General features: G+C 46.4%; 1 protein-coding gene across 1 annotated transcript; it reads left to right on the top strand.

Annotated features, from left to right (window-relative positions):
* The first annotated feature begins 986 nt into the window (after positions 1 to 986).
* Positions 987 to 15,327, top strand: Cfap20 (cilia and flagella associated protein 20). The gene is made up of 6 exons (XM_034523130.2): positions 987 to 1,343; positions 11,563 to 11,642; positions 12,708 to 12,819; positions 13,332 to 13,520; positions 14,388 to 14,498; positions 14,908 to 15,327. Exons 1-6 carry the CDS (start codon positions 1,260 to 1,262, stop codon positions 14,911 to 14,913), a joined length of 582 nt encoding a protein of 193 aa, XP_034379021.1. The 5' UTR covers positions 987 to 1,259; the 3' UTR covers positions 14,914 to 15,327.
* Positions 15,328 to 15,703: the final 376 nt, after the last annotated feature.

The following is a 15,703-nucleotide window of genomic DNA, read 5'->3' as shown; positions in this document are numbered from 1 at the left end:
TGGAGTACTCAAAGCTCTGGGGTGAGGGTACAGTGAGTTAATACAGGGTAAGGCATCGCATATACCTGTCACATAGTAAACGTGTAAACTTTGCAACTATGATGGTTAAAATCGCTAAAGTGACCGCCTGTGCTTCAAACTCTTTTCGGTGCGCCAGAATACAGGCCTGGATGGAACACCATTTAGGAAGATGTTCAGCGACTGGTGGAAGTCTCCCACATCTGCGATTTCCTTCTACTTGAAATACACAGCTTATGTCTTTCCTACAATATTCCAGGTATCGACACACTTTTTAAAAAGTCAGCTATTGGCTCAACTCAACTAGTCCAATTCTGTTTAATTTTATTAATTTTTGCTTATATCTTAATATTCAGGCTTTCTTCTTTTCGAATAAATGCATTTAAAGAGTTACGTTTTCCCCAGAGGATTGCTTTCACAGCATCTCACTCACCGCGACTTGATAATTAAAGGTGATGATGTAAATAGGACACTCAACACTGGTTCATTAGCTCACACGTTCTCCTGGGCCAACCAACATTTGTTGTTTTGAGACAGGGTGTCTCTGAGTCCTGGCTGTCCTGGAGATCGATATGCAGACCAGGCTGGCCTCAAATTCAGAGATCTTTCTGCCTCTGCTGGGATTAAATCCGGTGCTAGGATTAGAGTTTGGTGTCAACACACCAGGGGACAATATTTATCAGTCGTTGGCCAGACACCTTCGGGGGAGGCATGATTCCACCCCCTCCACACGCCTCCCGGTTCCCATGACACCACACAAGCACTGTAAACACGTGTGATAAACTTAAAGTCTCCTTCCGCTGTTCCGAACCCAGTCTGGGCTGCGAGTGGGGATGGGCGGGGAATAGTCCCTTGGCAACCGAGTTCCGCTCCCGAGGGGACAGGAAGAGGCGGGCCTAAGAGCGGAAGGAACCGGAAACCGCTCTATCTGCGGTAGGACTGGGCGATGCGCCTCGGAGAGGCGGGCCCAAGCGTGCGGAGGGATCTGTGGCGGGCCGCGGCGGCGCTCCGCCTCCTCTCAGGCAGGCTTGGCGGCGCGGGCGGCAGTTGCTGTGGTTTCGGTGCTGAGGTGGCTCGGTGCTCACCGAGGCTTGCGGATCCGCGTCGCGCCGCCACTTCCCGCCGTCAGTGGCTGCAGCTCAGCGTCCGTCCTTCGGACCGGCGGCGCCCACTCTCTCTTGCCGCTCGGTGCCGATTTCCAGTCCCGGGCCTAGGGCGGCTGCGGGACCGCGGCTGGCGAGATGTTCAAGAACACGTTTCAGAGCGGCTTTCTCTCCATCCTCTACAGCATCGGCAGCAAGCCCCTGCAGATCTGGGACAAAAAGGTGAGCGGTGGGGCGGGGCGTGGGCGGAGCCAACTCGACAACACTCGCCGCCCACGTGATGTGTGGCCACGGAGCCTTGGCTTCCCGGTCAGTAGAATGGGTGCAGAGTGCCCACAGCCTAGCTTGAAACGCATAGTACTTTGATGAAAGACATGCATGTGTTCGCTGATACCAGGCACTGTGCTGCCCTCTTGACGGAGGGCCTTTTCCCTGGACATCCTGAGCACCGGCCAAGCCAGACATGTTCCGGTCTCATTCATTAGCTCCCTCCGTTTCACTGATCGCCGACAACCTAACCTTTGGAACTTGCTGCGAGCTCTCTGTAACTTAGAGTCCGTACTGTTCCTCCTGTACCGGCTTTCTCCATTGGGAAAACTGCAAAAAGGTGATTGTTAGAGGCTTCTCGAGAGCCGTACATGCAGACCCAGTGCTAAGCCTCCGTATTTTTATCCAGCCGTCCTCTAGAATGGATGGTATTTTCGCTTGCCACATGAGATGGTGGCCTTCCTTGTCCACTTTTGGAGATATTAAGATCTAGCTGAAATGCCTTGACGTTTTCTTTCTCATGGAGATTCCCGGGGCAGTCAGCTGGACCGTTTTTTGAATATAAAGTGGGCACTCTAATGCGGAACCCAGGTGATTTAGGGGACATCTTTAGTTCTGCCCTCGGCAGGGAAAAATGGAGAGAGGTGGGGTCCCTAGTGTGGTGTTCATAGAGATGTATATAGGATCGGTGGGATACGTCAAGTTTAGTGGAACTAGAAGAATACAGTCTTTCCTAATTCACAGAGGAGGGCTTTGAGGCACACAGTGGTTGACAGAGTACCTGCATTACCTTCTGCTTGTCACTGCTAGGCAGTCGTGTGTTCTGAGGACAGCTTTGAGAGAAGCCTGTTGGGAGTATCAAGTCACTTGGCTAAGACAGTTGAGCACTCAACAAGATCTGACCTTTGGTACGTGAGCAGTCTGACCAACTCTTTCAAATCCTTAGCTAGAGTTATGTCGAGAGTATTGCATAGGAAGCGGTTTCTTAGCTTTCCCCTGTTCTCCTGAGTGTTCGTTCACTTTGAAATGAAGCATCAGGAGCTCTTAAATTCGACCTCTGCAGACAGAACCCAGAGTAAGTCCACCTGGCAGTGTCAGGCGGATGCTCACCCGCCTAGGGATCTTGCCTATTATGAACAGCCAGAGGGCACGGAGAGAGCATGCCCATGTGCTACTTGAACTTGGAAACTGAGCTGTCTGAAGAGTTGGTGTAAAGCAGTCAGAGCGTGTTGTTTTGAGATGGGAGAAAAGTGCCGAAGCGTCTATCAGAGGTATTCATTTACACCCTGGTTTTGATCTGTGATGTGTTTTATTTTTTTCAAGCCTGACTTTTTGACTAGTCACCATGTTTACACATGGCATATGAAAGCAGAGTAACCATGGTGCTCTGTGTCCCTTAACAACGCCTCTAAAGGTCCAGTGGTACCCTGATGACATAAACAACATAGGAAACATTGTTAGAGCAGAGTTACATGGAGCAAATTAAACAGACATTTTGACAAAGAAATTAATTACATGTTTCCAACTCATGTTTGGATTTGACAGGCTAGTGTTTAAGGGAAAGGTTTTCTCCAATGGAGGAAGAGGAGGGGAGGAAAGGGGAAGTTTGGGCCTATCCACATCAGCTTTACTGTATTCAGGCCTTCCTCAGTTAAGCTATAAAGTTCGCAGTAACTGCGGATACAGCCCAGTCAAGGAAACACTGAGAATTGGCCATGCTTATCAGTGATTTATTGAGCAACACCTGAGTGACAGGCATTGTATAAAAATACAAAGTTGAAGCCAGGCAGTGGTGGTGCACGCCTTTAATCCCAGCACTTGGGAGGCAGAGGCAGGCGGAATTCTGAGTTCGAGGACAGCCAGGGCTACACAGAGAAACCCTGCCTAGAAAAACAAAAACAAAAAAAAGTTGAGGGGGAAAAAAATCCCCTTCTCCTGGGAACTAGGCAGAGCTGTAATGAGGTGAGAGTCCGGTGGTGGTGGTAGAGGACGGTAGGGCTGTCTGTATTACCTACATGCGGCTTGGCACTTTGCCATTTGGTACTATGCTGACGGTGAGGACTATTTTGAGTCCTTATTTTGATATCACAAATATTTACTGTTCTGACTCATTTGTGTACAGAGAGAATGCCTATTTGGTTTCTATGAAAAACAGTCTTGAAAGATTAGGTATAGCATCTGCTTAGGCTTCTGAAATTTAGATTATGTAGTCATTGTCCTTTGGCTTTTCCTCTCCCAGACTTCTAATGTGGCACTGAGGCAGTGAGGCCCAGGCAGATGGCTGGCATCTGCCTAACTACTTGTCCAAGCTCACTCACTGGCTCCCCTCCCCTCCTTAGAAACAGACTCCTGCTGCATGAAGGCCATGAAGCTTGCTACAACTTAAAACCTCCCACTCTTGGTGGTCCTGGCCTTCACCCCAAGTCCACCCACATCTTCCTTGGTCTTTGGCTCACAGTGCAGAGGAAGCAATACCTCTGATGCTTGCCTTGACCCTGCATGCTCAGTTTATCTGCTCCAACCTCTGCATTCTCCCTGTCACGCTGGGACTTAGTTAAGATCTGATACAGATCTTTGTTAGTTTTTAGACCAAGTGCTTAGAAAAAAATCAACAGGTTCTTTAATATTCCTTAACTTGTGGCACCAACAGATCCGACTATGATTATTAAGAATGCTCGGGCTGGGTGGGTATAACTTTAATCCCAGCACTCAGGAGGCAAGGGCAGATGAGTCTCTGTGAGTTCGAGTCTAGCCTGGTGAATATAGCAAGTCCTAGGGTAACTAGCCAGAGTGACTTAGTGAGGTATTGTCTCAAAACAAAAATAAAAAGAAGAGTGTTCCTCACCCTGCAGTGTACGGCTCGGGCTTCAGTCTGCTTTGCTCCTGCACTGGAAGCCACAGGCCTGGCTTGTGAGTCCTGCTCTTTCTTCCTCCCAGCTGCTGATGTTTCTCCATGGAGTGTGACTGTATCAGTGTCTTCTGTTGACCTTGTTGTTAAGTAGTCGTCATGACTAGGTCCCCATTTCTCATTTTAAGGAAGAATCGAGTCCCTTTCCAGAATTTTAAAAAAAAAAGTCACTACAGTTTGGTGTGTGTGTGTGTGTGTGTGTGTGTGTTCACACATGTTCTTGCCCCTGTCCATGGAAGTCAAAGGACAAGTTGTAGGAGTCTGTTCTTTGCTTTCACCATGTGGTTCCAAGAATTGAACTCCGGACATCAGACTTGGCTGCAATAAGGTTTATCTAATGAGCCCCTTTGCTGACCCAAACCCTGACTTTTAATTTGGTAAACCTTGTTGATGTGTGCTGAATCTGTCTGGCCTCCATGAATGGAATTGAGTGTCTTTGGATAGAAAGAGTAAATGATTTTCACTTTCCCAGGCTCAGTCTTTATTTTTATTAATAATAGCTTTTGCTGTAACAGGATGAAAACAATGAGTTTCATTTACTTGTGCCCTTTCAAGAAACACTGTGAGCAAGGTGCTGCTGATACAGGCCTTTAATCCCAGTAGTCAGGTTGGTCTGTCTTGAAAGAAAGAGGGAAAGAGAAAGACACACAGACACACAGACACACTGCAGTACCCAGGATAACTAAAGGAATCATTGGCATATGTCTGGAGTTGCCTGTCAGCTGTGTAGTAGTTGCAAAAAGTACTGCAAATGGAGAGTAGCCCAAGGTCCCTTGAGCCTGAGCTTTGACCAGTTTCCCACAGAGGGCTCCCTCTGCCTGTTTTCTGACTTGGAGCCAGGCCCCTGGCCCTAGGCAGATACTTTCCTGCTGCAGTGGACAGCTTTAGGGGCTTAATGTAAATTGGGACATGTGTCATTAAGAGGACATGCCAGATGGCTGAGGGTTCAGCTGCAGAATGAGTGAGTGGAGCCAGAAAATGAAAGTGGGGGGAGGGAGGCAGAATGGGAATGGTGCAGCTAATGTGTTATTTTTGAATCACTCTGTGGAACTGTGGAGGTTGGCAAGCTTCCTCCCTGTCCCTGTAGTATTATTTTTCCCTCATCTTGACCCTCCTCCCTGGGGCTTACACTGAGAAGGGGGGAAAAAAAATCAGTGTTCTTTATTAGTTGCCTGGCAACCATGAAAAGCCTGGGAGAAGATGGTGAGATGAGTTTAGGGTTTGCTCCTTTGGTGTCTGTAATACTGGGGATCATTCTCATTTCTAATTGCCAGTAACTTAGGATCAAAAGCCCCCACACACTTCATGTGTAGGATGACAGGGGTCAAGGTTCACAGGGATGAATAAGAATGCATTTACATATGTCATTATGAAATCCATTCATTTTTTTCCCTTTTTTTTTGCGTGCTTATGGGTACTGTGTGTGTACATACATATGTAGGGAGTGTATGTGCTGCCGTGTTTGTGGAGGCTGGAGGTAAACATAAACTGGCTAGATATTGAACTCTGTGTGCCTGTCCCCGCCTTGAGTGCTGAGTTATAGGCAGTACATTGCATTGTCCAGCTTTTATGAGGGTGTTGAGGATCCAAACTCAGGTCTTAACAATGTAGCCCAGGCTTACCTGGAGTTAGAAAGCCTAAGGTAGCCACAAACTAGCAATCTTCCTTCTTCAGGGTCCTAAGCACAGCCCCTTACTTTGCATGCTGATAATACTTTTGCTGTTGCTTTTGCTGCTGTGGCAGAACAACTTAAAGTGTAAAGTTATTTTTTGGCTCTTGGTCTAAGGAGCAGGAGTAGGGAGAAGTGTGGCCAAGTTCATGGTAGCAGGGACAGACAATGGGGATACCACACCCGTGAAGACCAGGAATCAGTGAGCAGAGAATTTTGACACTAATCTTGCATTACTTTTTTGTGGGGCTGTAGCGTGTGCATGGGCGTGGGTCCTGTTGGGCTGAGTTGTGGGTCCCGAGTGTCTGCCATGGCTCAGAGAGGCAGAAGCGCTGGAATTTGACTGAGTTTACTCCACACAGCGCCGGGCGGACCCTGGGCTATGAGAAGCCACGGAGCTCCACTCTGGGCGTGGGGAGATCTCAGTCTGAGAACCCCCCAGGTGGCAGAACTCTTGGGTCAGGGGTCTCTGGGCTGAGGCGACTGGCAGGAGACTGGTAGTCTCAGCCCTTGGGTACCCAGACGCTGCTGGGGACCCCAGAAGGACTGAGACTGAGGGGGCATACAGGCTGGTCTGCCCAGGAAGCTCCGGTGGCGCCCTGCGGGTTAGAGACTGCCCAGTCATGGCTGGCTCAGCTAGCTTCCTTGAGTTGGCTGCCTCTGTGGCTGGAATACAGAGAGGTCCTCCAGGAGGAGATTAGGTGGCGGCTCATTGGTTGAAGGCCCCCCTCTACGGTTCTCCGTGGGGGGGGGGCAGGCAAAGACAAGAGGAAGTCCATGATTTTAAAACGTTTATTGTCATGGCAGAAAGGGGGTGAAGCTGTACCCCGTGTTCTTAGGGCGGACCTGAGGTTAAATATCTTTTTCAAGGAGGAGGGTCTGGGAAGGAATGCTTAATTGGCTAGCACTCTGGCCTTTAGGTATCTCATTAATATGGAGATGTCTTGATGCTCCCCGGCCTGTAGTCATGCCCTCTACCTGTGCTACCTGTGCTACGTGACCTAAGGCCACAAACCTTTCTTTGGGAGGGGCTCTGGATAAGTGAAAGGAACCAGGGCCCAGGAGCCAGGCCGAACTTCTACTATCCCATTAGGGTCACCAGGGTTGAAAGCAGACTCAACTGGGTACCCCACTGCCTCTCACAGCCCACTGCACCACACTTTTTTTATTATTGTCCATTGGTTATGTGCATTGGTTTTTGGCTGCATGTATATCTGTGTGAGGGTGCCAGATTCCCTGAAACCAGAGTTACACACAGTTGTAAATTGACATGTGGGTGCTGGGCTAGTGATCTTAAACCACTGAGCCATCTCTCCAGCCCCCTCTTTTCTCCATGATAAAGTCAGAACAGAAGATGGATTGATAGTACCCATATTTAGAGTGGGTCTTTTCTCATTAAATTTCTCTGGGAGCACATAGCAGACATCCAGAGTTGCATCTCCATCACAGACTTTAAAGATTGAGGGACGTGTGTGTGTGTGTGTGTGTGTGTGTGTGTGTGTGTAGGTGTGTAGTCATGTGCACACACCTGTACTTATGTTTACCAATTGAGGCTGGAAGAGCACATCAGGTCCGCAGAACTGTAGTAACCTGGTTAGTAGCTATGGGAGTGGTAGAGATCAGACCTGGGCTCCTCTGCCGGAGCAGCATGTGTTCTTAATTGCCAAGCCATCTCTTTAGCCCTTAATTTTAAGTATTAGTAAAGCAAGAAAACATTCCTATCCACACTCTGATTGTGATCGTATATCATGAAGGAATCAATGTCTGTCATAAGCTAATTAGAGGAAACAAGGAAGGGAGACCTTGAGCACTGAATGCCAGCAAACGCACTTTCTCTTCATCCGAAGGCCAGGCCTGCCTAGTGAACCCTGAGCCGAGGAAAGGAAGTTGACACTTGCTGAGGACATACATCTTACCACATGTGTTTGTGAGAAGCTTCCCAGAGGATGGAGTTACTTCCTGAAAGGCAGTGACAGCCTCAGTCTGTTTTGTTTTGTTTTTCTTGGAAACAGGGGATTACTATATAGCATTGGCTAGCCTGACATTTGCTATGTATGCCAGGCTAGCCTCAAAACTTACAGAGACCATACTAGTTTACGCAAGTGCTAGGTTTCTACCCATGTACTACCACAGCTGGACTTGACCTGTGTCATTTCTAGAGGGGAGGGATGGGAACCCTGCCCCAAGAGCCACTCCCTTCTTCCAGAGCCTAGAGAAGAAACTGGGAAGCCTCCTGTCTTTGAATGCTCATATCCCTATCATCATCTGCTCCCCACTCCAGTTCTCCAGCCAGTTTGTATTTCCAGCCCTTTGAAAGGGGCCTTACTAGGGGGAAATGGTAATTCACTAACAAATCAGCCTGGCTTGCCTCTGGGTGAGGAGAGCCCTAGGAATACTAGAGTGCATTCTAGCTCCCTCTGTTGGCCTCTGCGTGCTTTGGAAGCCATTGTTCCCTTTGTAAGGACTTGCAAGCTGTAAACTTAGAGGAGGGCAGAAGGCCACTTCCTCCCTTTGAGATCTGGCTGCTCTCTCTGAGCTGAGAAGACCTCTTGTTGTCTCTGGATGGAGAGCTTTTTGAGAGTGTTAGGATTGAGGCCAGGGTTTGAAACAATGTTGGGTAAGTAGCAACACTGTGCCTTTTAGCGATCGTAGACTTGGAAGCCTAATTACTTCTTAAGTCCACTGACTTTCACTGCTCCTGTAGCTGCCTTTTTTAGAAGGAGTGTGTGTGTTATTGGAAATAACTATTGTATGTTATAAAATTCATACAGCTCCCAACTCTTATCACTGTGCTATACCACACCATTTGGAAATAACTTCTTGACAGAGTCTTCCTTCAATAAGTTGCCTGAGTTTTCACAGAAAATACAGGAGAAATCTTGCTACTTTGGTTGGGAGTACTGGGGAAGGAGGTGGGCAGTGCTGGCATGCTCTACACAGACTCGAGCCTTTGTGCTCTTAATCTCTGTTGGAAAGTAGCCCAGAATTCAAAGCAGGAGGGCATTGAATGTGGCCAGCTTTGTTGAGAAGCATTTCAATGTGACATTTGTGTCTTAACAACCCAAGAACTGCTTCCCATTGGCAGAGATGAGAGGCCCATCTAGCCCAGCATTCTGTGCCTGAAAATGGCACCAAAGGGTGTTTTGTATGAAGCATTCTTCATGCCGCTAGTTTCATGTGCTTTCTGATGCTCCCATGATCTCCAGCTTCCTATAATAGTCTACAGTCGATATGTTATCCAGGAATGTTTAAAACCCTCCTTGAACCTACTCAGATGTGCCAGCTCTTAGGGTGACAGATTCCAGAGTCAGCACATATTTGAACACTTAGCTTATGCCTCACACAGAACTGAGTGCTGAAGAGGACCCTAAGCATGAGTGGCATTTGATCTGTTCCTGGCCAAGTCTCACAGATGTCACCTGGTGAACCACAGACAGCGGGTAGATTCAGATTGGACTCACTGAGATAGAGCATACAGAGACTCATAGTAAAGCACAGAGCAATATTTTCAATAGTCTGTGTAGAAGAGGTATTGTCAGACCCCACAGTGTCCTCTCCCTATATACAAATCTAATAGAAAATAAAATTGTAATCACCAGGCTGATTAATGAACAAGAACAAGGAGCTTTAATCAGTGAGGTTGAGTCATTGATTATGTGGCCAACTATACCTCCCCCTTTGTTTTTTGTTTTGTTTTTTGAGACGGGGTTTCTCTATATAACCCCAGCTGTCCTGGAACTCACTCTGTAGACCCAGCTGGCCTAGAACTCTTGAGATCCACCTGCTTCTGCCTCCTGAGAGTTGGAAGTAAAGGTGTACAATACAAGTGCCTGGCTCAGCACTGTGGTTGTTTGTTTGGTTGGTTGGTTTTTGTTTGTTTTTTTTTAGTACCCAGAAGGCATGTTTTTTTTCTCCTATAGCCTCTCCCACACCTGATTGATCTTTTCCATATTAGAACGTTCAGCCCTATGTCTCTTGTGCATATTAGCTGCTTTGGATTTAGTGCTCAGAAATGTTTTGTTTGTTTGAGAAAAGGATTTCATATTTAATGGGAGATCCTCATATTTTGTGTTATATATATATATATGTATGTATGAAATGCTAAATTATGCTGTCTAGAGATACAAATCAAGAAAGTAAATCAAAAAAATGGAGAAGTCACGTGGCTGAAAAACGAATGATATGAGAACATATACATGATATGGGAAAGACCTGAACTTATACTTGAGAAAAGTGTATACAAGAAGGTAAAGGAAAAAGTAGGAATAAGCTCAAGGAACACACACACACACACTTTCTTTGAGACAAGGGCTCTATGTAGCCCAGGCTGCCCTGTAACTCACAGCAATCTCCTACCTTAGCGTATTAGTAGTTAGATTAGAAGTGTACACCAACAGGTGAGGCTTGGGAATACTGCTCTCGTTCTTCCTTTGCTACTTTCCTTCTTAGTGACCTTTCTGAGTGTGTGTGTGTGTGTGTGTGTGTGTGTGTGTGTGTGTGTTTGAGACAGGGTCTTTCTACATAGCCTTAGCTGTGTTATAACTCACTATATAGACCAGGCCAGCCTGGAACGCAGTGATCCACCTGTCTCTGCCTCTGGAGTGCTGGGATCAAAGGCGTGCACCAACCTTGCCCAGCTGACAGTAGTTTATTAATCTTTGTGGACAATGAAGCTATGTTGTGGTAACTTTGGAGTTTTGGTTTCTTTGAGAAACACAGAAATACTATGTGAATATGTTTTCATTTTAATCTCAGGTCTGGGATATGGGGCTGCTTCAGATTGTCCACAGCAGCTGACTATGATTTGTCTAGTGCTCTAGCAGGGCTGTGATTTTTGCCAGCTGCAGTTTCTGCAATTGTATAATGTCTGGAATTCTGGGGACTTTTCAAAGGATATATAAATACTAGGACCCTGAAAGGTGGGCTGTTAGTGGGTTGTTGGAAGGTTTGTTGGTTATGGTTTAAGTTGTCATGCATAAAGAAGAAACAAGAAATTAGATATCCTGACGGTGAAGATCAAACTTGTCACAAGGCACTAGATGCTCCTTATCAGCAGGAATTAGTCACTGATAACATCTCCCCCTTTTCAACCCCTGACTTGAATTCTCTCTCTCCTCCTTTCTCCCCTATTTAGTGTTAGGGGGTTGAAGGATAGAAAAAGGGGGTGAAGAAAGGCAGAAGAAAGAAGAACCCACAAAGTAGAAGAAGACAGCTACACTATGGTTAGTAAAAGGTCTAAGAAACCTAGTCTCCTACTTAGGACCTGCCATTTACAGTCCTTGGGTACTACATTCATATCTGTGAATGAGACTCTTACCACTTAACGTTGTTGTTGTGCTGTGGGGTTGAACAATACTCTATGTGAACTTTGCTGATGGCGGAGTAGAGAGTAAATGTTAGCTGAAGCTGAATCAGGAGGGAAGTTACTCCAAACGGCAGGTACAGGGATGCTTCCTTATACACAGGCTTTGACTGTTGTTGCCAACTTGTATGTCATGAGTCTTGGGCCATTTTTCCTCAAATGGACTCAATCTTCAGAATTTTTTTCTGAAGCTATTGCGAAAACCTGTAACACTGATGGATTTTCACATTTATAGGTACGGAATGGCCACATCAAAAGAATCACTGACAATGACATCCAGTCCCTGGTGCTAGAGATTGAAGGGACAAATGTCAGGTAGGTTGCCAGCTCAGTTATCTATATGGTCTACATCAGGAGGGCAGTTCACTTCAGTATTAACAGGATGCAGAATCAGGCTGTCTGTGGATCCCCTACACCACTTACAGCTTTTCTCAGGCAACTTACTTTATCTCCAGCTTTAGTTTCCTCATCTGCAAAACAGGAGTGATTTCCTGCAGGGTTAGTGCAAAGATTAAATACGGCAGTTAGGCCCATGCCCAGCATAGAAAACAGTTAGCTGTGTATTACTGTTCAGCCAGAGTATGGAAGTGCTGTCCTGATCACCCAGTTGTGACCCCTCTGGTTTTCAATACCGAAGTTTTTTTCATCTATCCTTTCATATTTACCTTAGACAAGAACTGCTCTCTTCTTTTCCGGGAAGAACTTCCCGGGCTTTGTTTTTCAGAGACTTTATTGTTGGTCTCAGGTTTTTATTTGAGTGGGTTTGGGTTTTTTGTTTGCTTGTTTCTTTGGTTTTGGTTTTTCTCAAGATGGGCTCTCACTATATAGCTCTAGCTGTCCTTGAACTCACCATGTAGTCCTGTAGCCCAAGCCGGCCTCCCCGAGATCCGACTGCTTCTACTTGCCAAGTGCTGAGGTTAAAGATGTGAGCTGCCACACCTCGCTGCTTTCTTTTGTTTTCAAAGATACGTTCTCTATATTTCCCAAGCTGCCCTTGGTCTCCTGGCCTCCAGCCGTCCTGCACTTCACCACACTTGACGTTTTAACTGTTTGCTTTCCTCATTTGGAATGTGTCTGTGGGGAACGCAGAAGGATGCTCAAAGCCATGGTCTGTTTGGAGTCAGAGCTTTCTCTACAGTGTGGGTCCTAGGGCTGACTCTGGTCATCAGCTGGCAGCAAGTGTCCTTATCCACTGATCTATCTTGCCAGCCTTGACATTTTAAAAAATGTTCACTAACTGAACTGTTAAGGGATTTACTAGGTGATGAAGCTAAGTCCTTTAGATCTGTTTTCTAGTTTTTAGTCTTGGACTGTGTGGTATTGAACACATCACAAAGGAAGAAAGACAAGTAATCCATTCCCTGGTGTTTCTGCTGACAGTACCACATACATCACGTGTCCTGCGGACCCTAAGAAGACACTGGGTATCAAACTGCCTTTCCTTGTCATGATCATCAAAAACTTGAAGAAGTATTTTACTTTTGAAGTACAGGTGAGTGTAGAACGCAACCCCAGGCTGTGTTATCCTGTGGTCTATGCTCTCCACTGCCTCTGCTAAAGCTCAGTGCTGCTCTCATTAGGGTGTTCAAAAACAAAGTTTGATTGTGGGGTTTTGAAAGAAACAGCACCCAGAAAATCTAATCAGTGGCTATGAAAGTTGGAAGCTTAAAGTCCATTGGTCCATTTGGGGCGGAAATATTTAATATTGAGTGATTGTTTCTGTTTTAGTATCTTTGAGCTTCTAGTGGGAAGAAATGTGAAATCATTCTATGGTCTGAGAGCCTGCAAGCTGTGTCATATGTCATAGCAGCTGCTGTTGTCTTGACAACAAATAATATAAACTTGCTACTTCCGGGCCATCTGTCACCAGTTGTGACCCATCTCTGGCCTGTTTATCCTCCCTGGGTTTGGCACTGGGAATCAGGCTGTGGAGGCTCAGGTTCTTAACAGCTCCTCCGAGCCTGAGAACGTGGGACTAGTGTGGCCCTCCTCTGGGTGTTGCAGGTACTAGATGACAAAAATGTTCGTCGAAGGTTTCGAGCAAGTAACTACCAGAGCACCACTCGAGTCAAGCCCTTCATCTGTACCATGCCCATGCGGCTGGATGACGGCTGGAACCAGATTCAGTTCAACTTGTCTGATTTCACCCGGCGGGCATATGGCACAAACTACATCGAGACCCTGAGAGTGCAGGTACTGTGCCTTTCACACAGGGCTCCCATACTGGGAGCTTTCGGACACTCTGGCTGGCTAGCTGCCTGGCTTATGGCCCATGTAGCAGAACAATGTGAGTCTTCTAGCTAAAGTTCTCAAGGTATTGTTCAGGAGGTTTTGGCCTCAAAAGGATCCAGGAAAATCTGAGGTCTATTCAAACATAAGATAAAGTCTACATGCAAAATCCTTCTTTTTTTTTTTTTTTTTTTTTTCCCCTAAATTTTTTGTTTTAGATTTGTGTGTGTGAATGTTTTGCCTACAAGTACATCTGTGCACCATGTTCATGTCTGGTGCTCTAGAAGGCCAGAAAAAGCTATTGAATACCAAGAAACTATCCACAGGAGTTAGGGATGGATGCGAGCCACTGTGTGGGTCCTGGGAACTGAACCTGGTTCCTTTACAAGAGCAACAAATGCTTTGACCACTGAAGCAACTCTCCAGACCTTTGAATTACACACACACACACACACACACACACACACACACACACACACGAATGAATATTTTGCCCACATGTATGTATATATACAACATGTATGCCTGGTACCTGAGGAAATCAGAAGAGGGTGTCAGATCCCCTAGAACTGAAGTTACAGATAGTTGTAAGCCATTGTGTGGATACTGGGAATCAAACCTGAGTCCTCTCTCTGCAAGAGCAAGTTATCTTAACCAGTGAGCCATCTCTCCATCCCCTGAGTCCTCCTATACTATTGGAGTCCACCCCAGGACATTGCCAGTTTGCTAATAGAGATGAAGTTTTTAGAGTACCATGAGCGGGCTTCTGAGAGAATCAGGAAAAGAGGAAACAGTGTATTTAGCCTGTCAAAATGAGTCTTGTCTCCACAGATCCATGCAAACTGCCGTATCCGAAGAGTTTACTTCTCAGACAGACTCTACTCAGAAGATGAGCTGCCAGCAGAGTTCAAACTGTACCTACCAGTTCAGAACAAGGCCAAAGTAAGATACCCTTCCTTGAGGAAGCCGGGGGTGGGCATGGGGAGCCATGGCCTGGGACTTGCCCTTCACCAAAAGCTGGCCTGGCTGGGCTACCACTGGAGGTTGGCCATTGCCTTAGTCCTCCTTATAGCATGGCAGCGCCAAGTCAGGGGTGAGCTGTGGACTGTTCTGTGCCTGATGCCACCACAGTGCATAGCCCCTTCCGTCTCACGACTTCCTATTGCTTGCTCACAGTTCTTTTTGGAGGAGTACCCTCCATGTGATCCTTGGTCGGCCTCAGAGGCTGCTGAGCAAGCGGTGGACAGCTGTGGACATGTTGGTGTCCGCTCGGGTATCAGCAGAAGTAGTTAACATGTATCAGTTAACTAATAGCTGAAACTGATTGCTCGTTTCTGCTTCTCTCCTTCAGCAATAACTGGACAGCAACTAAGGGGGACAGACTCTGGATGTGAGTCTTAGTTTAAAGAGGAAACTACATGGAGACCATGCAAAAATTTAAATAATCCACTGTGCTATGGCTCACTGACTACTGTGTCTTTGTCGTGGACACCAGTGACCATGCCACAGTTGTGTTCCTTGCATTCTAAGTTCAGTGGAGAAAAGCAGAGCTTTGAGTGACACACAAGTGCTGGGTCCTGTGCTGCCTGCCCTGGCATGTGAGAGACACGCTCAACAAACGGAAGAATAAAGACGTCCTGCAAGGCAGATTCAGACCAATATTTCTTCGTATAGTTTATTCTTTCTTTTATATATTATCTAAATATATGTATATGTTGTGTAATACACATAATCTGAAAATGAATAAAATGCTATATTCTTGGTTTGTAAATTTATCTCTACTTTACTTTTTTTTTATGATTATGTTTCTTGTTCCTTTTTGCTATGATAGTACAACAGTTTGCAGTACAGGACAGGCCTGTGTGCACCAACCAGAGCACCTTCCAGATGAGCTAGTGAGAGAGAGTGTAGCCAGGACGTCGGTGGGAGGGTTTGAACCTAAATTTTTCTTTGAATCTAAATTGTCCTTACACACCTTTGAAGGCGTCCATCTGTATAGCCCTCTTTGTGGTTCTCAGTTGGATTCTCCCTCTGGAGCAAGTCCCCAGATTAAGGACTTGCCAGATCCCTGTCTGTATTCCTACCGTCAGTGAACTAGCCCTGAGATCATGGCACAGATAGTCAAGTTTGCAAAAAGAACTCTTGTG

Source organism: Arvicanthis niloticus, chromosome 18, assembly GCF_011762505.2.
Source record: "Arvicanthis niloticus isolate mArvNil1 chromosome 18, mArvNil1.pat.X, whole genome shotgun sequence".
Classification (NCBI taxonomy): domain Eukaryota; kingdom Metazoa; phylum Chordata; class Mammalia; order Rodentia; family Muridae; genus Arvicanthis; species Arvicanthis niloticus.
Note: the sequence above shows the minus strand (reverse complement) of the source record. Positions and strands in the feature narration are given on the sequence as shown.

Coding starts and splice junctions, on each gene's coding strand:
- Cfap20 (XM_034523130.2), top strand. CDS start 1,260: ATGTTCAAGAACACGTTTCAGAGCGGCTTTCTCTCCATCCTCTACAGC. Junction 1,344..11,562: donor TGCAGATCTGGGACAAAAAG/GTGAGCGGTGGG, acceptor TCACATTTATAG/GTACGGAATGGCCACATCAA. Junction 12,820..13,331: donor ATTTTACTTTTGAAGTACAG/GTGAGTGTAGAA, acceptor TGGGTGTTGCAG/GTACTAGATGACAAAAATGT.